The following is a 22,608-nucleotide window of genomic DNA, read 5'->3' on the forward strand; positions in this document are numbered from 1 at the left end:
CCGATGACTTCCTCTTTCTCGGCCTGGTTTTGGAGCGATAGATTCTGGCTTCCCGAAAATGTTACATGGGCGGACCTGGAACATCCCCCACCTGGTGAGGAGTATCCCCGGGCGGGAGACGTCCTGTACGCCCTGCCTCTGTCTGCCGGGGTGTTTCTCCTGAGGCTGCTGTTCGAGAGGTAAAACACCGCCGGGAGAAATGTCACCGAAGTTTTCTTCTCGCATGTCCGCCGTCTGTATGCAGAGCTCGTGTTGCATCTGTTGATCATAAAGGAGAAAGAGAAAAGACGCTACAACAACATGGACACAGCGGCTCTGAAGTTGACCCCAGCTGGTTCCTTCATGAGGAGAAACAGTGATATAGTTTTTATAAACACGATCTTTGATAGATCGGTCACATTTGAAAACTACCTGGACGCTTCAAACAACTGTGCGTGAGAGCACAGGTGAGAGGTTCAGGCTCTATGGGAAAAATGTTGATCATACAGGAAGGTTATTAATTGCAGCTAATCAGTTCTATATGAGGATTTATACTGTCACAGTTTAAATAAACACTCGATCTTTGATAGATCAGTCAAATTTAATACTATCTGGACACTAGAGTCAACAAACTGCGTGTGTGAGAGAGCACAGGTGAGAGGTTCAGGCTCGTGGACAATGTTGATCACACAGGAAAAAAGAAAAACCCCTATAACAATATGAATATAGTGTTTAATAATATAATATCTAGTGTTTTATCTTTTGTTTTATTGTTTTATTCTATTCTAATGGGCATCTACATGATGGCTTTAGAACAGAATTCCACTGTACCGGTGCAGTGACAATAAAATGATCTTATCTTATCTGAAGATAACAGCTCTAATGTTGACCCTTGCAGGTTTCTGTGTGAGCATATGTAGTGTCGTAGTTTTAATAAACACAATCTTTGATAGATCAATCAAATTTAAAACTATCTGGATGCTAGAAAGAACAAACTGTGTGAGAGCACAAGTGAGAGGTTCAGTCTCTTTGGGAAACTGTTGAATATAACAAAACTCAAAGGATAACAAGTCAAAGGTTCTTAAGTGCAGTTAATGATTTCTATATGAGGTTATATAATGTCATTTAAATCAACACATGAAGAACAAGCTCTGTGTGAGAGCACAGGTGAGAGGTTCAGGCTCTAGTGGAAACTGTTGATCATAAAGAAAAAAGCACTACAAAAAAATATGACTGTTATTCATCGCAGGTAATCATATCTATATGAGGATATATACTTTAAATTGTAAAACTATAGGGACACCAGAAAGAACAATATCTCCGTGGTCTTGTTTGGCATCTTCATCTAAAATCCTTCAGTTTGCTATTTTTGACAAATATAGTTGAAATGAAAAAAGGCAAAAATCCCTTTTAAACAAATTGTTGTGGATATTTCAGCTTTTGTCTCCTCGTATAACCTGTTTCGGTCTCTTTTAAGATGAGAAAATAATTCTTAGATCATTCCTGGTTTTATCTCAGCCTCTTATTTAACACTGTTCTCATTCCTGCGAGGTGATGATATGAAAATGACCCCTCTGGCTTATGGCGCGTGTTTACCTTCGTCAGCAATTAGTTTTTTTATAAATAGCTAAAGAGGAAAAGACAGAAGTGACATATAATAATTGCACAGTCAAAATTCCTTGTGTTATTTTATGGAGTTTAAAAAAACCGGTCTGTGCTGCAACGGCAACTGAGCCAACACCAGTCGTGTAAAGAGCAGCTTCATTTCAGCAGGAAAATCACCACTGCCGGGGCAGGCCAAGAGCGCAGTGTGTGCCTCTATTCATTCAGCGTGTTTCCATGTTGTGGAAGCTCCTCCAGATAAGTGGGGGGTTGTTAGATTGAGATGTAATAAATGGCTCCGAGTTGGAGCTTGAACACCGGGTAACTCAACCAGATGATCTTGTGACACACATCACTATTTTAGTTGGAGGCAGAACTCCCATCTCCGTCTCCCATACGCTCACATGACAGGTCATCATGCTGTTTAGTCTAGGTGCTACATTCCCCAGGATTCCAGCTTTCTAGCCCTGGCCTGTGTCCCGGCTGTAGCCTCTATTATGCTCGCTTTCCCTCCCATTAAGACACACACACTCACAGATATACTTACACACACGTCAAACATAACTTTGTAGGCCAACTGCAAAAGCTCAACGCATCATGTCTGTTGGCAAATCTTGTTTTGTCGTCCATCTGTTTCTGAAAGTATTAAACTTCTCTCTCTGACTCTCTCCTTCCCCAAATGTCTCTGTCCCCTCCCTGCCCCCACCCTCTCTCTCTTTTCTCCCTTTCCTTTTTTTTTGCCTCTGTCTGTGTGTATACAGGCTGGTGGCCAAGCCCTGTGCCCACATACTTCAGATTCAGGCGGGAGTGCCTCGGCAAGCTCTGCCCAACGCTGCCCTGGAGAGGCTGTATCTGTCCAAAACGGTACATAAGGCCCACGTTTGTCCTGTAGTCCATTAAATGTTCCTCTGCACACTGCAACACCGGTGTTACTGCTTAGGAGCACACCACCACAGGCATAATGACGTGTTCAGTAAATACCTCTTAGTTGTGAGACAGGAATATCTACTGCTATTGTGGTTTTACAAGTAGAGGCTCCGGAAAGCAAGTCATTTGTAATTTTCATGTGTTGTCCCCCTTAGAGTCCAGACACAAGGCAACTGGAGGGTCTGTCCAAGCAGCTGGACTGGGATGTACGAAAAATACAGCGATGGTTTCGCATCCGCCGGAACCAGGACAGGCCCAGTACGCAGACAAAGTTCTGTGAGAGCATGTAGGTTCTTCCAAAGGTTCCCACTAATCTGCTGAGTCGTACGAATCGAGTTTATGAGTGAACAAACTATTTACGAAAGGTTAATATGTAACTGGTCTGTTTAACCAGTTCGTCTCTTTTCTTTAATGACAGGTGGAGATTTACATTTTACTTGGGGATTTTTATCTATTCCATTCGTCATTTGTGGGTGGTGAGTTGAGAATTTGCATATTATGTTGTTGTTTTTTTTGTACCATATGACATTATATTGAAAGTTGGACATGTACTAAGCACACTGTATGTGAGACAGGCTTGAAGGAGAGCTTCACAAAGTCAGTTCTAAAACAATTATCAGGTGTCCATATGTATTAGTAGTTTTTTTCCTCCAGTTTATAATTGTCATCAATAGATGGCTTTCTAAAGCACCTACAGTTATTGTTTCCATCCACCTGCATTTATGTGCATTTTTTAAATTGGGGTATTGATCTCAGGGAAAAGTGACTGACCTCCTTGCGGTTGTATACCTCAGCCAACCAGTGCAGTTTCCGTCTACATACCTTTAAGGTCATGGTGACTTTTGACCATGGAAATCTTATCTGTTAATCTTTAAATTCAGGGGACAACTGGTCAAAGGTTGAAGAAGTTCTTTCAAGGCAAACTTGAGATATCATGTTCCATGAGTCTAAGTGAGTATTTGTGCCAAATTTGACAGGCTTCTCATGAGGCGTTCTTAAGATAATGCTCTCACGCGGCAACAAATGGGTTTGAAAGGTCACAGTGACGTTGACCTCTGACCTCCACATTCTAATGACTTCTTCCTTGAGTCCAAGTGAATGTTTGTACTAGATGAAACAAAATTTACTATAGGTGCTCCAGATAGATCACGTTCACAAGAACACGAGGTCATCGAGAACCTTTGACAATCAAATAATGATCAGGTCATCATTGAGTCCAAGTGAATGTTTGTACCAAATTTGAAGAAATTCCCTCAAGGCGTTCTAGAGATATCATGTTCATAAGAATGGGAAGGACCAACAACCCCAAAACATAAAAGCCTCAGGCTACTGGCGGTCACAGGCACAGAGGCAAACAAATCTCAAATCTCATGAAAACATTTGTACCTGTAGCTGAAGTGGAAGTATTGACTTACACCAAAATGCAACAAAGTGCAGTGGAACCAGCATTAGTAAAAAAATCGTGACTTGCAAGCAACGTATTTTGAACTCAAGCTTCTACCGAGCAGGTGAAAAGCAGCTGCAGATGAAAACATCCGATATGTGTGGAGCAAAGAGGAATCTGTTACATTGATAGATAAAACAAACAAACAAGCGCGTTTTTTAAAACCGGTTTTCTTGCCAGTTTTCCACAGTAAGATAACAGTGGTGGATGGAAACACATTAGTTTGCCTTTTCTTTTCCTGATTTAAAAATTTCAGGTAAACATTTTTGGCCTTTGAAAGTGAAAATCCAAAGTCCTCTTTCTGTGCAAAAACTTTAGCTCAAGCAAAAACAAGCTTTCAGCAGACAAAGTTGTTTGTTTTTAAGTTGGTCAATACTGTCTGTTTATCATGTTGAGTTTCATTGAGGGATTGTAACATAGAGGGAATTTTTTGCTTAAAAAAAACTGTTAACTCAGACTGCTGAAGGCTGTCAGTACATCCAGATAAACAGAAAAACATTTTAACAAAAAAACAAGACTGTCATCACTTACACAGGAAGGACATCTGGAATACAGTTCTGTAGAGCCAGAATGAAATTAAGGAATTATATATATATATATATATATATATATATATATATATATATAAAACTTGTCCTTAAATCCCACATATTTATCTGTTTTTTTTTCCCCAGTCGCCGTGGATGTGGGATACCAGAATATGCTGGCACAAGTTTCCTTTGCAGGTTTGTTTCTTTTTTTAATCAACTCAACAATCATTATAATCAGCTGTCTATACTATCACCAACCAGTTCAACGCCATAATGTTTGCAGATCAGCACAAATAAATATTTGTTTAAGCGTTTTTTTCTCCTTTTTTTCGCTCCCCCCTGTAGGCGCTGAGCCCTGGACAGTACACCCACTATGTAGCTGAGCTGGCTTTCTATTGGTCGCTGATGTTTTCCCAGTTCACAGACATAAAACGCAAGGTGAGGCATCATCGGCTAAACACAACTCTATTGTGCTGCCTCACAGGAGCTCGGCTGAATACTTGATGCACCTCCTTTCAGAGCGGTTTCACTAGTTTTTCTTGTTAACTTTGTTTCACTTCCCCTTTTTTTAAATTTCTTTGACAGCGTGTTTACAAACTGTCAAACTAGTTTCTGCTCCCAGCTTTGTGCATGAGAATAGAGCCGTGATCATGTGCTCTGACAGAACAGGTTAGACAATGAAATGCTGCAGTGCCGTAAAGATACGACACTCCTTACACATGGTTTAACATCGGTGTGTCGTACCAGTATCGACACAATGTATTTCAGTTGTGATAGACAAAGACCAACGAGTGAGGATGATTCTGCAACCAGCTTCGTCTCATTGCTCATTTAGCTGCAGGAGTTTTTATGAGTTTGCACATTTCCAGTGGCTGAATAGGTCCCTTTAACATCCTTTTTCCTTTCTGTCATCCCCCTTCACTTCATCGACAACAGGATTTCATGATCATGCTTGTCCACCACATGGCCACCATAATCCTCATCACTTTCTCCTATGCCAACAACATGCTAAGAGCTGGTACTTTGGTCATGTGTGTGCACGATGCATCCGACATCTTCCTTGAGGTAAAGCACTCAGTAAAGGATATTGTCTGTTTCTTAGTTAGTTAGCAGGATCACACAAAACCTACACAACCAATTGCCATTACATTTTGCAGAGGGGTGGGGCATGACGCGAGGAAGAATCTGTTCAAGTTTGATGCGGATCAGGGCGCGGATTCAGGATTTTCTTCTTCCCTCGTTCTTAATCACAGAGAGATGAGGGCGTTTCTCAACATTTTCCTTGGTTTCTCAGAGAATGATTCATGGCCCTTGATGAAACAAATCAGGCATGTTTAGTTTAGGGGGCTTATAACTATGATTGTTTATTTTATTTTGGAAATTCAGATCCAGTTCATTTAAATTTGGTTTCATAAAAGGGAGTGTTGGCGCGGGTATGCACTCTGAGTGCCATTCTAGTTTTTCTTTTAATTGCTCCATGAAGCAGATTTGAGGGGGTTCTGAGTTGTTTTACAAAATGTAGGTGAATACAGTTGGGAGCATGTAAATGATATAATTGTGTTGTGAGCTACTTCTGGTACCAGTCTGACAAGATAGCACATCTACAACTAGACGGGCACTAAGAGAGAGCATGGCTCTGCCAAGCTGACGCCCTATCTTGCAATGTGAAAGAAAGAGAAGAAAATCCTGAATCCGCCCCCTTAATTGAATCAACACTAAAACTTGATGGGTTCTTTCTTTGGCCCACACCCCACCCTTCCACCAAGTCAGTAACAACCAATGAACAAACAGCAATGAAAATATAGTGTGAATGTATATATATACGAATACTGTTCACTGCAACTTGGAGATATTGGTTTGATATTCTATCAGTGTGATTCATTAAAGCCTTCTTTGTTTCCCAAGGCAGCCAAGCTGGCTAACTATGCCAAGTACCAGAGGCTATGTGATGGCCTGTTTGTGATGTTCAGCATAGTTTTCTTCATCACTCGACTTGTCATCTATCCTTTCTGGTGAGACGCACACAAGCATAACAAATAACTGGCCTTGTGACAGTTGGTTAGTTTCATAACCTGTTACCACTCCCATTATTCTGTGCAAGCCCAAAAAGAATTAACCCAAAATAAAAAAGATCGATCACTCATTATCCGGTGCCCTTTGAAGGCTACTACTTGAAATTTACAACCAAAAGAATGACTGTTTTTTTGCATAAGAAGTGAATATTACATTTATAAAATAAAACAAAAATACCATCCACAAGTTTAAACTACTTGAGGTGATATTAAGATCCTGAAATAGTTTGCACAGAAAGAAGCTGAGAGATTTAAAACTATATATAACTTCATTAAAGTTCTGCTACGAAGATCAAAGTGTCCCACGGGAGGGATGATGTATTTTAAACCATAATAATAATAATAATAATAATATATTGAAGGCTCTAGTAACTGTTGTTTGTTTGTTTGTTTGTTTGTTTGTTTGTCTGTTGTAGGATTGTTAACAGTGTTCTGTTTGAGAGCTGGGAGATCGGCGGGCCATACCAGGCCTGGTGGCTGTTCAACGGGTTGCTGCTGGTCCTGCAGGCTCTTCACATCATCTGGTTCTACCTCATCGCTCGTATTGCCATCAAAGCCATATTCAAGGGAAAGGTTAGTCTGGGAATCTTATCCTTGCAGGATCATGTTTAGCCATGATGGCTACAAGGTGGCATTGTGGTCTGTCAGTGGCTCCTTTACTTTGGTCCTGACTTAACTGGATTGACAAATAAATCATCGTCCTGAGAGAATGAATAACTGTAGTGACCTGTTTCATCTAGCAGTATCCTCAGGTTGAAACTTTGAGTGCAAATACCCACTACCACACTAAAGCTATTTTCAGGCAAGAACTGCATGAAAGGCAAAGTCCGGAAATCTGCAATCTCACATCGTCATTTTTCAAAGTTGTGGTCGTAGACATTTTAGTTGTATTGTAACTTTCCTCACAAATCCGAATGTCAGTAAAACGGTCACGTTTTATTTTACAGGTGTCAAAAGACGACCGCAGTGACATCGACAGCAGCTCAGAAGAAGAGATTAATTCCAGTTGCAGTAAAAGTCCTGCAGGGACCCTGAACATAAAGGGCCGCAGTCACACTGGGAACCTTAATGGAGAAACTCATGACCACTGAGCACCAGGAGGAGGATATTTACTTCCAGTGTGGCTTTCACTCAGGCTCTGTGTGCCGGTGAGGCCCACCCTCCTCACTTGACCAACTTCTTTTTTTTTTTTTCTTCAAATGGAGAGGACTGGATACAGGGCGACTCCATATGCGGGATCGGATTTGGCACTGTGTCCCTGTGTCAGGTTTACACTGTGTGAGGTTTACTCCTGCTTTGTGCTGACAGAGGCAGACGGAGAAATCTGTGTGGTCTGTCTGCACCTCGCTGTGTGTGTGTTTTCTCAAAGTTAGAAACTGCAGCAAGCGTGTGACACTTGGTTTTATACAGAGATAGATTTCATTTGTGAATTTGGTCAAATATATTTTATAGCTGTAAATCAAAATCACGCAATCGTGTATCTGTCTTAATGAAGCCAAGAAATATCTCTTTAAAATGCCAAAGTTTTCTTAATAAACTATTACTGCATCAAATGAATGTGTTGAAGGACTTCGCTCGACTGTGAAATGACTGCAACAATGTGTAATGTTAACTATTGATTAATGCGTTGTGATTTAATGTGATTATTTTCTCGACTAATCAATTGGGCTACAAAATGTCAGAAAAGCAACCACAACGTCAGAAAATGAAGATATTAACTTTCACATACGACACAGAGGGGGGATGCCTCACAGATTCCTGGTTTGAATTCCGGTTCGACCAGAGTCCTGTGTGTCTCCCTTTGTCTGTGTGGGGTTTCTCCCACTCCCCACCTCAGTCCAAAGACATGCAGATTAGTAGTATAGATAATGAATGGATGGATGGATAAGATAATATAAGACACAGACAAGCAACAGATTCTCACCCCCAGTTCTTCAGCTGTAACAATATCATCAATCGGCATTACAATATGTGACCCTGTAGCAGCGTGTGGAGAATAGATGGAATAGTCCGCCTTCTTCAGTATCTTATTTTATCGCACTCATCCAACATTTCAAAAACGTCCTCTGAAAAGTCGTTGTACTTCAGGCTGAAAGAGTCAGAAAACAAAAGCAGTTGTTAGATTCTTGTTTAAAGATGTTTTTCTGGGCTTAAAAACTGTATTTAACTGGCTGGCAGTAGTTATGTCTTGTTTTGTCTGCATTTGTTTGTTTGTGTTTGTGGTAGAAGGGTCAGGGAAGAATCCATTCAATTTTGGTGTTGGTTCGGATCAGGAGGAGGATCCAGGTTTTTTTTTTATCAATATAACATTGTGAGATTGGGCGTTAAACATTTCCATTGATTTCTCTGAATAATTCATGGATCTTGATGGAAAAAAATCACATGTTTATGGAACTGATATTTATGAGTGTTTGCAATTTGCTGCGGATTCAAATAAAAATCCAGTGAATTTAAATGTGGTTTCATTAGGGGACTGTTGGGCCTTGGCAGAGGTACACACACTCTTCTAGTTTCTAATTAAGCTGAAGAGAATCAGACTTACTTCATCTCCTGCATGTTGCAGCTGTCCTGCATGACTTGGACGAGGGCCGGGACGGACGCATCAGTCAGGGAGTTGTTTCTCAGCTCCAGACTCTTCAGAGTCTTACTGGCTCTTACAGCAGCACACAGGTCTTCAACACAGGCATCCGTCAAATCTGTCATTTCAACACTGTGACAGAGGAGGAGGATTCTCATGTAGTGCACACTGCAATGTGGTGTTCAAAATGATATAAGGAGTGTCTGTGAACTTACTCCAGTTCCTCCAGCAGACAGGCTGGATGTGCAACAGCATCCCAAAGATGTTTAACCCCTTGATCTCCGACTTTATTTAAACCCACAATCAGGGACTTGAGTCGAGAAGTTCCACTTCTCAGCAATGAGCCCAGTTCCTTAAAGACCTGCTGCGTTAACTCGCAGCGTGTCAACCTGCAGGGTGGAGCACATAGTACGAATGTTATCTGAATTTCACCAGATATTTGTGACAGGTGGTTCTTTAATTTGTGGTACTGAAAAATCAAGAGTGTGACTCTACCCCAGTTTCTCCACTGGACATCCAGGACGACTCAGGGCTTGGCAGAGCAGCAGCGCCCCCTCATGGCCCAAATCATTCACTGACAGATCCAGCTCTAACAGAGAGCAGTGCTCTGACATCAAGGTCTCCATCAAATGAGGACAGCACGCACCGGTCAGCTCAGTATCAAACAGACTGGACAGAGAAATGAAAGATTTATTCAAAGTCACAGAGGGGAGGTAAATTAATGAACTCATCCCAGAAGGTCAGGGTCTCACTCTCTGTTTAACGGAGAAAACTAGTGGCTGATCAGTAGATTTGGCGATCAAAGGGAAAGTAACAATGGCCTCATAAAACATGTTTTAGGCCTCTTGAACATGATATCTCAAAGCTGCCTGAACCTCTCCTAATTTTGACCAGTTTTCACTTGGACTCGAAGATGAACTGATTTGATTTCAGAGGGTCATGGTGAACTCACGGTGAGGAATGCAGACTGAAACTGCACTGGTTAGCGAGGCGTACAATCAACAGGCAGTGATGCAAAACATCCGAAGCACAGACTCACTTGAGGCTCTGAAGTTTACAATGTGGGTGTTGCAGCGACTTGCACAGAGCCTCCACTCCACCGTCACCGATTGTGTTCGATGTCAGGTCCACTTTTCTCAGCTCGGATTTTCCAGAGCACAAAGCTGCCGATAAAGCCTCCATGGATACTGCAGTCAACTCGCAGCTTCGTAGCCTTTTAATAAACAACAATAAAGTTGTTTCTCAGATCAATGGTTCGGACATAAATAGACGGTGCTGACAAAATATTACAATTTGAATATAATACAACACTTTGAAAGTACTTACTGGAGCTGCTGCAGTTTGCATTGAGGACTCTGCAGCGCTTTGCACAGTTTCATGAAGCCCAGGTCACCGATCTGATTAAACATCATCTCTAACACACGCAGCTGAGAGGAGCCTGAGGTCAGCGCACACATCAGATCTTCACAGCCCGCCTCAGTCAGTCTGCATACCAGAAGTCTGGGCAAAACAAGAAGGAAAGTATCAAGAGTGTATTCATTTGACGAACAGATTTTTGGCCGTTGAGAAATCTTTGTTATTAGAGAAGCTTACTTTAAACCTTACTTTAAAGTGTGCAGTTTGCAGTCTCGGAGTCCCGCACAGAGCACTTTCAACTTTTCATCTCCGAGGCTGGTGTGAGCGAGATCCAGCTCCTCGGTGCGTCCTCTGCTGAGAGCTGACGCCAGATGAGAGACGGCCCCGGTACTCAAGGTGCTGTATGACAACCTGAGGGACCGAAGAGCCTTATGTTACATATGATGACATGTGAACTAAATGATGCCAGAATATATGAGTTTTTACCATGACTTACTGTATCTTATGTGATAAGCTCATAGCTGGAGCCAGGACTTCTGCCTTCTCATCTGTCAAATCCCTCGTCCTGTACAGATTCAACAGCTGCATCTCACCGAGACACGACCAGACGTAGTTCAGGGCGACACAGTCCTGGAGGATCAGGTCGCCATAGCTGATGCCTGTCCGTGCTGATGGGGAGATGATCTCTTTCACCAAACTCTGATTTTGAGCTTGATGAAGTAGATGGAAGCATCGATGGTGCCTGTCGTTGTAACATCCCTTCAGTGTTTCCTCTGAGCTGCTTTTAAACCAACTCTTAAAATCCGAGATACGATCCGAGTTAAACTCCCCCAGCAGGATCACCAGGGGTCTGCGCTGAACCGGCTCCGAGAGCCCTGACAAGAAGAGATCTAGAAACTTTGCGTGACCTTTGTGCTTCTCCCACATCTTCTCCATGCCCTCAGACACAGACGTGTCCAAAAAGAAAGACACGGCCAAGAGGAACTCCTGCATCAGCTGGGAGGTGAAAGAGAAAACACATGCATCTGACTCCAGGTCACCATCTACGTTCAAGAAAGCACCAACAGAGCTGAGTAATGACTGAAAACCAAAGGAGTGGAGTTCCTCTTTGGTGCAGCTTGAATTCTGACTGACGGAGCAATGCGAGGCCATGACACCGAGGGCCTGCACCAGCTCTCTGTTGCAGGCCTCCTTCAGCGAGAGCGCCTGCATCAGGTGAACCAGGATATCTACATACAGCTGAGTCAATGTGTCAGGAAGTTTTGCTCCAGCATCCATCAGAGTTTTGTAAATAGAACAAACTGTCCAACAGAACCTAGGGGAAGTGCAGAAATCATAAAAACCCAGCGTCCGCTCCATGTGCAGCAGTGCTTTGTTAGCTGCAGCCGGGTCAGTGAAGAACCCGTTGAAATAAGTCTCTCTTTGGGGCTTTAAAAACCCAGAAACCTCCACCCTGGTGCCGTTCAGAAACTCCAGCCGTCCCGTCGTCCTGGTCGCCACCACAAAGGCGGCTCCTCTCAGCAGTGATCCATGAAGCAGACTGGATATCAGGCAGGACACTGACACTGCCTGGCTGAGGTCAGAGCAGAGGGTGTGGACAGAGGGGTCCAAGGAAAGTCTGTATTGATCCAGATCATCGAAAACAAACAGCACATCCTCAGGCTTCTGCAGAACGAGCTGCATGGACTCAGAGGGAACGGGACTGTGATGGTGTTGCAGTAAAGTCTCCAACGACAGCTCGTCTTTAAGAGACCTGATCTCCATCAGCCCGAAGTGTAAAACATAGGTAAAGTTCTGAAGGTGTTCTCCTTTGGCCCAGTCCACAACCAGCTTCTCCAGAGCAGTGGTTTTACCGGATCCTTCTCCACCCACCAGGACCACGGTCTGGACTTCCCCAGACAGAGGAGTGCGGATGGCGTGATCGAGGGAGGGCAGCTGGTTCTCCACCTCTCTGTCTGTCAGCTGGTTCTCCACCTCTCTGTCTGTCAGCTGGGATACGTACCTACTGCTGCTCATCACACTGACGGGCTGCTCTCCTCCAAGAAGGGACGGAGTTCTTCTCTGCTTCAGGACATGAGTCAGCACAGCACCTTTGTCCATCGTGTCACTACGGAGAAACGAGAAAACATATAATATGATATGATAGATAGACAGATAGACAGATAGATAGATAGATAGAGGAAGCAAAACAGACATATGGACAGAGTGAGACAGACAGAGGGACAGAGAGAGAGACAAACGGGCGGACAGACCGTCAGACAGACAGAAAAACACAGACAGGCAGAGAGATAGATAGAGAGAGAGAGAGAGAGAGAGAGAGAGAGAGAGACAGACAGAGAGACAGAGAGAGAGACAGACAGGTAGACAGAGAAAGTGACTGTGGGTGAGACAGACAACATGTCCGCAGGTAGATTATTAATAACGAGTAATAAACTTCCCTGTTTCTGAAGCTGTTCCGCCTCGTGTCTTAAAACACAGATACGATGCTCACGTGGTAATTTGTTTTAACAGTGAAGTTAAAAGTAAAGTTACCTTGAACGAAGCGTCGCTGGAAAACGATGGAAACGAGTTTTAACAGAGACGGTTTATAAAGAGTTTTTAAATGGTGGAGATATGATGATCAGCAGCTTCCCGAACATTAAACCACGACTGACTCCCAACAGGAAGTAAAGTGTGGTTAACATCCGCAGGAGCCTGGTCCCAACCCTTTATAAACAGTCCATGGTCCAACAACACGGACATTAGAGTCAACACAGGGACTGTCCTCCTTATCGCAGCAGTTTGATCAATAAAGTTATAGCAGAAAAAAACTGTGGCAAACGCCCCCGGTGCATCTATTCATTTTTTACTCTTTAAAAAAACTTTATTCAACATTGAATAGCTTACAAACGTCTCAAAGTCACACTATGATTATAAATTATAATAATAATCATAATATACAAATAATGAATAGAATAAAAATGTATGAATAAAGGTAGGCAGTGAATAAAAAGTTGTTTTGATCATATTAGTACATTTTGGTCCTACACATCTGCCATAGTAATAATCCCATAATCAGTTTATGATCGTATTATATTCTTTGAAAATGATGATGTTACTTCACTTGAGTAGATGAGTAAATAGTTTTGCTCCACTACATTTATCTGACAGCTTTATTTACATAATATGATCCAGATTAGTAATAAGAAGAAGATATAATTACAATTAACCCCACACCCACCATGCTTATTCATTAAGATAATAATAATAATAATAATAATAATAATAATAATAATAATAATAATAATAAATATAAATATAAATATAAATATAAATATAAAACAATACCAATACCTCTAAACTACGAAGGACAAAAAGAAAAAAGGACACGATCGTAGAGCTGAACACATCTTTATTTCAAACACAACATGTGACATCAAACATGACGAGGAACAGACAGATTTGGCTCATATGTGCAGTGGAATTATTGCAGGTTAAAAAGGAGGTTATTGTAAAGGGGGAGTTATGTTGCCACGGTGATTCAGCAGGTTAATACTCTGCGTTTTCTGTAGCATATAATTTGTCATGGGTCTCCACTGTCTTGATGAGGAGGGGACTTGACCTTCGCCGCTGCTGGCTGTAAACCTGGGAGGCTGGACAAAGCAAATACAAACAGGACATGAGGTCATTCTGATCTGATTATTGGTGATAATGGAGTGAGCTGCAGCTGTAAAGCACAGTACTTACATTGGCCCGGCACTTCTTGGATTTTGACAATAGAATCCTGTCCAAGTCTGTTAGTGAGAGAGGAAGAAATACACTGTGAGCTAAAGTCTTTCAAAGGTCAAGTTCACCAATTTAACACAACAATAATTAACAATTATTTATTAATTTATTTCTGTAGCACCATCTAAACAAGGTTACAAAGTGCTTTCCAAAATACATGGAAGTAAAACAGGGCAGAATGAAACAAGTCAAAAGATGAAATAAAATTTTAAAAAGCATTAAAAGGTTTTCCAATCAAACATGTTTTTTAAGCAATGATTTCAAAGACAGTTCAAGTGCTGGCAAGTCTAATGTCCTGAGACAAAGAATTCCAAAGCCTCTGGGACCTTGCTGGCAAAATCCTTGGAAGATCGTAGATTAAAGCTTGGAGCAAAGGAAGTTATTATCGCTGTAATATAACAGGGAGCAAGACCATGCTAAGCTTTTCTTTTCTTTTCTTTATCAGACCAATTTGAAGTTTGAAAATAAAAACCATGTACAGGAGTGGAGAGCTGAGCCGAACACATCCTTTTGAGACTCTTTTCCAGAAACACCTGCATTAGACTGTGATCGGAGATCTACCCGAGCCACTCACCTTTCCTCCTCTCCCTCCAGCAGCTTCCTGTAGGTGGAGATCTCTATGTCCAGGCCCAGCTTGACATTCATGAGCTCCTGGTAATCTCTCAGCTGGCGAGCCATGTCATGTTTGGCCCTCTGCAGAGCCAGCTCCAGGTCCTTGATGCGAGCCTTGGCATCCAGCACGGCCTCCTCCCCGCGATGCTCTGCCTCAGAGACCTGGCCATCCAGACTGACACACTGAAAAATAACGTGGAGGGAGGTGTAAGTCTGTCAATCATTCATTTCAAAACAGATGACAGGGAATTCTTTCAAAGACCATTCCACTGTGTCATGTACCTTTGTTAATGTGGATTGTGACACCTAGACCAAAACATTTAGAGGCTGCCAGAAAGCCAGATACGATTTCACAATATAAAGAGTAATGTTAAGTATGTAGTCAGCATGCCAGACAGACAAATTACAACAGAACAACTGTAATAATAGATCCTGTGTGTGTCATACTTTTTTGAGTCATTTGTTTCTGCCATCCTACTACAGGCAGTTTTTACCTCCACCAAGGAGATTATGTTTTCATCCCTGTCTGTTTGTTTGTTTGTTTCTAAGCAAGAATATGCAAAAGCCATGGGACAGACTGAAAGGATGGGGTATTGGTCAGGGACACACCCAATACATTTAGGTGCGAATGCAGGAGGTTTTTTTTACACACTTTCAATGGGGCGTTTTTCCAACATTTTCACATTTTTCCCGAGGATAATTAGTTGATCTTGATAACAAAAAAAATCTGCCATATTTAGGGAACTGATATCTTTTTTTAAAAATTTGCATAGAGCAATTAACTTAGTTTTCCTTAAAGTGTGTGATTTGTTGAAAATTCTGCTTTTGCTCCATGTCATAGTTCTTTGCTGATTATCAGAATGATGCCGCGTGTGGCTGAACACATCAAGAAAACATTTACAACATTGATCAGAAGAAATTGTTTTTAACATGTGGGTGTTTTTTCAGCTGCCTTTGACTTTCATTATTTCACTCACCTGTGCCTTCACATTCTGGATCTCATTCTGCAGGCGGCTGATCATTCGGTTGAGTCCAGATATTTCTCCTTTGCTGCTATGCATTTCATTGCTATACTTTTCCGACTCGGCAGTCATCTGGTCAAACTGGTACCAAACAGGAAGAAAGGTGTTAGTCCAGTAATTATCAGGTTTGACAAGAGAGTCCCTTGTGTAGTAGATTAATGAGCTTGACCTAAATAATGCCCCCCCTCATTTATTTAAACTTTTCAAGAGAAACCTGTTTTGCCACAAAATTGCATGACATTAACAGTGGTGTATAATTGTTCTGGGGTCATATGCTTTAGTACTTCACCTTGTTCTTGTACCAACTTTCAGCCTCCTCACGACTGCGGGCGGCCATGTCCTCGTACTGAGCCTTAACATCAGCCACGATCTGATCCATGTTCAGGCCGCGGGAGTTGTCCATCTGCACCACCACAGAGGTCGTCCTCAGGCTCTCCTGCAGCTCACTCAGCTCCTTTTATCAAACAACAGACACGGCAGCAATGAGGAGACATACTCCAGAGTACAACACGTGTAGTTTACATGTTTTCCTTTTTGAATACTGTATGACATTTTGAAAGGATTTTCAATGAATGGTTGTGTACCGTATCATACAGCGCCCTGAGGAAGTTGTGTTCATCCTGGTTAGAAGACAACCTGTCGCTCAGATCCACCTGAGACAGATAACCTGAATCCACATCCTGCAGGCAGTCAGTGAAAAACATACAACCTCTGCTTTAGTATATGACTTTATGAAAGACACAGCTACATTTCATGCATAGAGAGATTAATGAATCTTTGAATATTCATCAGCATTAAACATGCACACATCAATCATAGCCACCATGATTGCATACTCTACCTTTTTGATCATGACAAACTCGTTCTCAGCATCATTCCTCCTGTTGATTTCTTCCTCGTAGCTGAAACACGCCACAGGTCATATCTCACCAGCACATCTTCAAACTTCGTGTTTACTGACTCAACAACAAGTGCTTCTTTCCTACCTCGTCTTATAGTCGTCAACATTTTTGTGCATGACAATGTTCTCCATGTCAAGCCTTAGTTTTTCATTGCTGATGCCCCCCAGCTGTCTCTCCAGGGAGCTGATGTAGGACTTCAGCATGGGTTCGATGTTGGAGGCGGCGGTCGTCTGTTTCTGCAGCAGCTGCCACTTGGTTTCCAGCATTTTGTTCTGCTGCTCAAGGAATCTCACCTGTGACACGGGGAGTAAGAACCCACAACATAAAACTGGCCCTCAAATACTTTAGGGCAACACAAACAAAAATCTCACTGTGGTTATTTATCTGCAAACCTGATTCTCACCTTGTCAATGAATGAGACGAAGCGGTTGTTGAGGGTCTTGATCTGATCCTTCTCCTGGGTGCGGACAACCTGGATGGTGGGGTCGATTTCCAGGTTCAGTGGGGCGAGCAGGCTCTTGTTGACAGTCACAGCTGTGATCGGGGCCCTCTGCTCGGTGCCGGTGCTCATCTTGTGGTATGAGTAGGATCCCATGGACAAGCTGCTGAAGCCCTTGGAGTGCACTCCTGGGCGGCTGGTGGGGTTTCTCCTCAAACTCATGGTGGTGCTTCTGTGGAGATCTCTCTGGTGGGGAAGATGAAGATGTCGGGCAGTGGTCGAGCTCGGTTGTGTATCTCTTATCTCTTGGGTTTTACTTTATAGGCAGGGATAGGTGTGGCTTGATAGGGAAGTTATGTGGCTCCCCCAATGTGGTTCAACCTGTCGGACACATACCTGTTCTCCCACCTACCCCTCTCTGAAGGATGCTTTGTTTGTGCTCTCATGCTGGATTCCAGGCCTTCTCCATGACATAAGTTACAACATTAGAAAGAAAAAGCCTGCATTTGATTATATCAAATTATCAAATTATATTATATTACTGTTAATTAATTGAATATTTATATTGGCCTAATGTCCAAATGAGATTTCAGTTTCGTCTACAGTGGTGCTGGATGAGATGTAAAGGAAGCAGGAAAAACAGGAAGTTTGAGATGATTTAAACTGCAGGAGGGTCACAGGTCCTTCCTGAAAACTAAGCCCACAAAAGATGCTTCACCTAAACAACAAGGATACACATCATTTCCAACAAAATGTGTTCAAACGTCATAAAATCATATATAATATAAGAATACTTTGTGTTTTGTGAAATGTTGTAGATTAGAATTTTTTTCGGATGATATTACAACAATTAAGATCATAAGAGAAAAGTAGACTGATTCATATTGTTGCTTTAGATGTAATTCCATGTTAAGTGCAATGTCAAGAGCCACTGTTGGTTACAGCCGGCTGTCAACAATAAAACTGGTCCGTCCTCTCTTTGCTTTCTTTGGAAACTGTCTCTCTCCCCTTTTCAGACCGTTTACGCAATCGTCTCCTTCCTTTAAAATAACAGCTACACATGAATACATTTCTCATACGGTCCATTCTGGAGTTGGTGTGCCACTGACGCACAGCATCAATACATTATCGGAGGTGGGTAAAAAGTACATTTATGTAAAGCGATAATTAATAATGTAAATGTTTTATCTTTGACTCTATTTTAAATGTCTGAGTTTTTTTTCGTGTCAGGCATGAAGATAGCTTCATTCAACGTGCAGAGGTTTGGACTGGCAAAGGTCTCTGATGCAGATGTGCTGTCGACTCTGGTTAAGGTAAAACGTGTTTTCATTGGTTGTGGCATAGTAAATTGTGAGGAGGCTGATTTCCGCAGTGATTTATTGGGCAATTAAACAGAGCACAATTTCGGATGCGTAATAATTACAAGGGTTTAGTTTTGGGAGGCAGCCAAAGAGCTTTAATGAGGCAGTGTGACAAACAAAGCACAAAGTAAATTTATTAGCTGTTATTGGTGTGACAGGGTGTGCTACAGAAAACCCCCCAAATCTCTGTTTCCTCATGATTTCATATTTAAGACTGAAAGGTGTAACTTGCTTCCTTGTAACTTCAGACTTCTACTTACCTCGGGCACTGTTTGTTTTAGATTGTGTCTCGATATGACATCATCCTCATTCTGGAGGTTGTGGACGTGAGCGGAGATTCTGTCAAACTGTTACTGAACGAACTGAACAGGTGAGTTGATTTTTTATTTATCTTGTTTAATCTCTGAATGAAGCAAACACGGTTGATGTTGGTGTTTACTGTGTGTGTTGTATGCTTATCTCACGTCAGGGTCAACACAAGCCATCACTACTCCCTGCAGCTCAGCACCCGCCTGGGAAGGACCCGATACAAGGAACAATTTTTGTTTCTCTTCAGGTGAGTTCAAATCTTTTTACCTGACGATAAGACTCCCTAAGTGTAACCATTTGCACTAAAACACATCTTCTCCCACTGGAAGGGATGATGTGGTCAACTTGATTGACTGCTACCAATATGAAGACAACCAGGTCAACGACATTGATGCCTTTGCCAGGGAGCCGTACATTCTCCACTTCAAACCACACAACACAGGTCAGTTTAACAGGGAGTCGCTCTATCAGTGTTTAAGGGTTGAGTTGCTGTAGACGTCTGCGGTATGTCTGAGTCATGTTTGTGTTTGTGATGGGATCCAGTTTGACATGAGAATAAAAGCCAGCAGCAAGTTGATCAAGTTTAGACAGTCATGATGGGACATGTCGGTGGAGACAAACATTTGTCCTTTGTGTTTGTCTCAGTGCTGGAGGACATAGTGCTGATCCCGGTCCACACCACACCCTGGGACTCGGAGAAAGAGCTGGATGAGCTGTACGAGGTCGTCCTGGTGGTTAAAGACAAGTGGAAAACTGATGTGAGTTACGACGGCCCACTGCAGTATCGGTCATCCTCTTAGTAGGCGGTTCGATCCCAGTCTTCCCCATTCCGCATGCTGAAATTGCCCCTTCGCATAGAGAAAGTACTGCACATGAATGCAAATGCAAATATAGACCATTGAACACTTACTGTTATTGATTTCCTTTAGAACATAATGATCCTGGGGGACTTCAATGCAGATGGTGCGTATGTCACACGTAAAAAAATGAAGGAGATCCGCATTCGCAGTGACAAGAACTTCCACTGGCTGATTGGGGATGACGTTGACACCACTGCGAATATGTCAAATGATCACACCTACGACAGGCAGGTGGACATTGTAAAGCTTTTAAGAAAAGATGTTTGATTTAAAGAGTAGTGCAATATTTATCTCAGAATGGAAGAAAAATGTATGTATGGTGTATTGTCAGAATGAATTATATCGTATATATATTTCTCTAACAGGATTGTAGTGTATGGTGAAGACATGCTGGCTGCTATTGTACCAAATTCAGCCAAGCCGTTCAATTTCCACACAGAGTTTGATATGACAGAGGAAATGGTAAGTTTATGTTTTCATGCACCTCTATTACTTTCCTGTTTCTTGGTGATATCACTAATTACGAATATGTATCATCCTCAGGCTCTGAGAGTGAGCGATCACTACCCTGTTGAGGTAGATCTACAAATCGCTTTACCTCTCTGGATGACTGACCACAGTTGTGACATAGTCGATACCCAGAATGCATCTGTCAACAAAACCGTCATAGGTAACAAGCAACACTGTAATTTACTCATTCTGACATTCTTTGCCCCGCAGACATGGAGCGAAGTGAGACGAGAGTTGAAATACATGTATTTGACACCTTGGGGGGTAGTAATCTTCTTTTTTTACAATAGGACCTACAGTTTGTTTGTGTTCTATCTTTCCTTATTGTCTAGAGTTCTCATTAAAAGGCAAAAAATATTTATGAAGTTATCATACTAATGTACTTTGACCAGGCCTGACTGTCCCCTTTGACACCACATTTAAATTCACCAGATATAATTTCAGTCGACTGATGCATGATGATGAAAGATTCTCTGCTCCACTTCAGTCACTTTTTCTATTATATTTCAGTTTGTTCTATTTCTGAGCATTTCAAACCTACACACTAAAGCACTAATTTGTCAACATTATGGAATGAACTGTGCGCTTATAAGAAAAGAAAAGAGGTGAATCATGTGTGCGTCAGTGTTATTTTCCTTTAGATTCCTGTTTTAATCTTTGTTGAATGGAGAGTACACTTATTTAAGTAGGGAATTATGTCCAATGACGTTGTGTCTGTGAAATCATGAGCTGTGTGTTTTTGTGTGTGTTTTTCTCCTCGCAGAGACGTTGCAGGTCGACGTGCTGAGACTGCAGAAGGAAAACCTCCAGCTGTCACGAAAGAAACTTGAACTTCAGATCTCCATATTAAAACAGAAACTTTCCAAAATGGAATTAGAGGAATGAATAATAGCTCTGAAACGCTTCGAGTTACGTGTTTTACGTGTTTTACATTTTGAAATAAATAAATAATGTTTTGTTACACATATTTTTGCCTTGAGGTAAATTACTGGTATGAAACTGGTCTGGTTTTTATACAACACATTTTCTGGTCATCTGGCATTGGGTCATTTTGTGTGATCCCTTTGTGTGTCTGGGTCATTTTTCATCTTGGTTTTTTTGAGAAGGAAGTGAAGTTTTTAACGACAAACAGCATGGTTAGAATTATCAATAAAGTACACAGTAGCTTGTGAGATTCAAGATGAACCTTTGTTACGCGAGTGGGTAAACTAAGATCTGGATCATTCATGTTCTGATGCACTCAGACCTGTGTGATAACATGGCATGACACACAAATATTATGGCATATTGGGAACAACTTTAAAAACTTTATGGTTAGTGTTAGAATCTCCAGCCAGACCATTCACAGTCTTCCTGCAAGAACATTCATAAATAAAAAATGCAACACAGAAATACAAAAAATGCGCAGACAAGTTTTGTAATGATCAATGTAATAGAGGCTGAAACATCATTCAGAAGAAGTTATGAAAGAGTGTATTGTGGCTATTCTGTGCAAGCACTGAATGTCGAAACATGCTGGTGATTTTGAAAAAACACCCTCAGGCGTAAAGTGACAGGTCAAGACAAGAGCAGCAAAAGGAACTGAAGCTGTTTAACGAGGAGCTGGCTGATGGGCCTGAAAAGCCACAACACAGAATCCTTTTCTTTTTCATCCACTCTTTTTGCCTTTATGTTTTTCTATTCTTTAATTTTACTTTCTTGTTTAATATGTTTTATTTGTGTATATTACAAAAAGTCAGTTATGGTTTTATTATGACACATCTGTGTTCATCTGTGTCGTGTGTGTGCTATTTTCAATTGAAAAAATCTGACTAAGATCAGAAACATCAACATCCATAGGTCCACGAAATAAAATGAAATTCGGCAACACGGCCCCTGAAGTGTTTTAAGATTCATCACAAAGACCTGCAGATGAATTATACTTATTTGTTTGTCTATTTTATTTGAAAGGGTCCTTGTTTCCTTAAAAACATTAATATCACTGTACCAGATTAATATCACTGTACCAGATTATAGTTTAAAGACTTCCTGAAAAGTTCACATCTGCAGCCGCTTGGCAGGTCAGAACAGAAAGACAACACACAAGACTACGCATGATATAACACAAACACAGCAGCACAACACAAGAGTGTGCTTGTCCAAAGACTATCATCAACTGAAAAGGGGCAGAGCTCAGGGTCAGTGCTGAGCAGCTTTCAACAAACTCTTTGGTTTGGTTTTTAATAGTCATGACAGAGCTGCAGCTCCTCAGCCCGTCAGGCAGGATGTTTATAGTGCCCACATGCACTGCAGCAAAATGTCACATTACAGTCTTGTACACGGAAAACCACTGAGAGGAGG

At 41.7% G+C, this 22,608-nt stretch overlaps 4 protein-coding genes across 4 annotated transcripts; 2 read left to right on the forward strand and 2 right to left on the reverse strand.

Moving 5' to 3' along the window:
* Positions 1-3: 3 nt before the first annotated feature.
* LOC118110575 (ceramide synthase 5) lies at positions 4-7,910 on the forward strand. The gene is made up of 10 exons (XM_035158465.2): positions 4-179; positions 2,343-2,445; positions 2,664-2,794; positions 2,927-2,984; positions 4,627-4,677; positions 4,828-4,920; positions 5,419-5,547; positions 6,388-6,494; positions 6,971-7,127; positions 7,502-7,910. The coding sequence occupies exons 1-10, from the start codon at positions 4-6 to the stop codon at positions 7,643-7,645; spliced, it is 1,149 nt and encodes a 382-aa protein (XP_035014356.1). The 3' UTR covers positions 7,646-7,910.
* Positions 7,911-7,980: 70 nt separating this feature from the next.
* si:ch73-233m11.2 (NACHT, LRR and PYD domains-containing protein 12) lies at positions 7,981-13,260 on the reverse strand. Its single transcript, XM_035158460.2, has 9 exons — positions 13,021-13,260; positions 10,985-12,595; positions 10,738-10,899; positions 10,459-10,632; positions 10,172-10,345; positions 9,628-9,801; positions 9,348-9,521; positions 9,097-9,264; positions 7,981-8,643 (listed from the first exon to the last, which is right to left on the reverse strand). The coding sequence occupies exons 2-9, from the start codon at positions 12,586-12,588 to the stop codon at positions 8,574-8,576; spliced, it is 2,700 nt and encodes an 899-aa protein (XP_035014351.2). The 5' UTR covers positions 12,589-12,595; positions 13,021-13,260; the 3' UTR covers positions 7,981-8,573.
* Positions 13,261-13,862: 602 nt separating this feature from the next.
* Positions 13,863-17,507, reverse strand: LOC118110391 (keratin, type II cytoskeletal 8). The gene is made up of 9 exons (XM_035158070.2): positions 17,193-17,507; positions 16,874-17,082; positions 16,729-16,789; positions 16,472-16,567; positions 16,177-16,341; positions 15,843-15,968; positions 14,828-15,048; positions 14,215-14,261; positions 13,863-14,120 (listed from the first exon to the last, which is right to left on the reverse strand). The coding sequence occupies exons 1-9, from the start codon at positions 17,448-17,450 to the stop codon at positions 14,017-14,019; spliced, it is 1,287 nt and encodes a 428-aa protein (XP_035013961.1). The 5' UTR covers positions 17,451-17,507; the 3' UTR covers positions 13,863-14,016.
* Positions 17,508-18,223: 716 nt separating this feature from the next.
* LOC118111126 (deoxyribonuclease-1) lies at positions 18,224-21,235 on the forward strand. Its single transcript, XM_035159470.2, has 10 exons — positions 18,224-18,362; positions 18,459-18,541; positions 18,871-18,959; positions 19,059-19,145; positions 19,228-19,340; positions 19,544-19,656; positions 19,828-19,985; positions 20,124-20,220; positions 20,302-20,428; positions 21,032-21,235. The coding sequence occupies exons 2-10, from the start codon at positions 18,461-18,463 to the stop codon at positions 21,151-21,153; spliced, it is 987 nt and encodes a 328-aa protein (XP_035015361.2). The 5' UTR covers positions 18,224-18,362; positions 18,459-18,460; the 3' UTR covers positions 21,154-21,235.
* The last annotated feature ends 1,373 nt before the right edge of the window (positions 21,236-22,608 follow it).

Source organism: Hippoglossus stenolepis, chromosome 6, assembly GCF_022539355.2.
Source record: "Hippoglossus stenolepis isolate QCI-W04-F060 chromosome 6, HSTE1.2, whole genome shotgun sequence".
Classification (NCBI taxonomy): Eukaryota; Metazoa; Chordata; class Actinopteri; order Pleuronectiformes; family Pleuronectidae; genus Hippoglossus; species Hippoglossus stenolepis.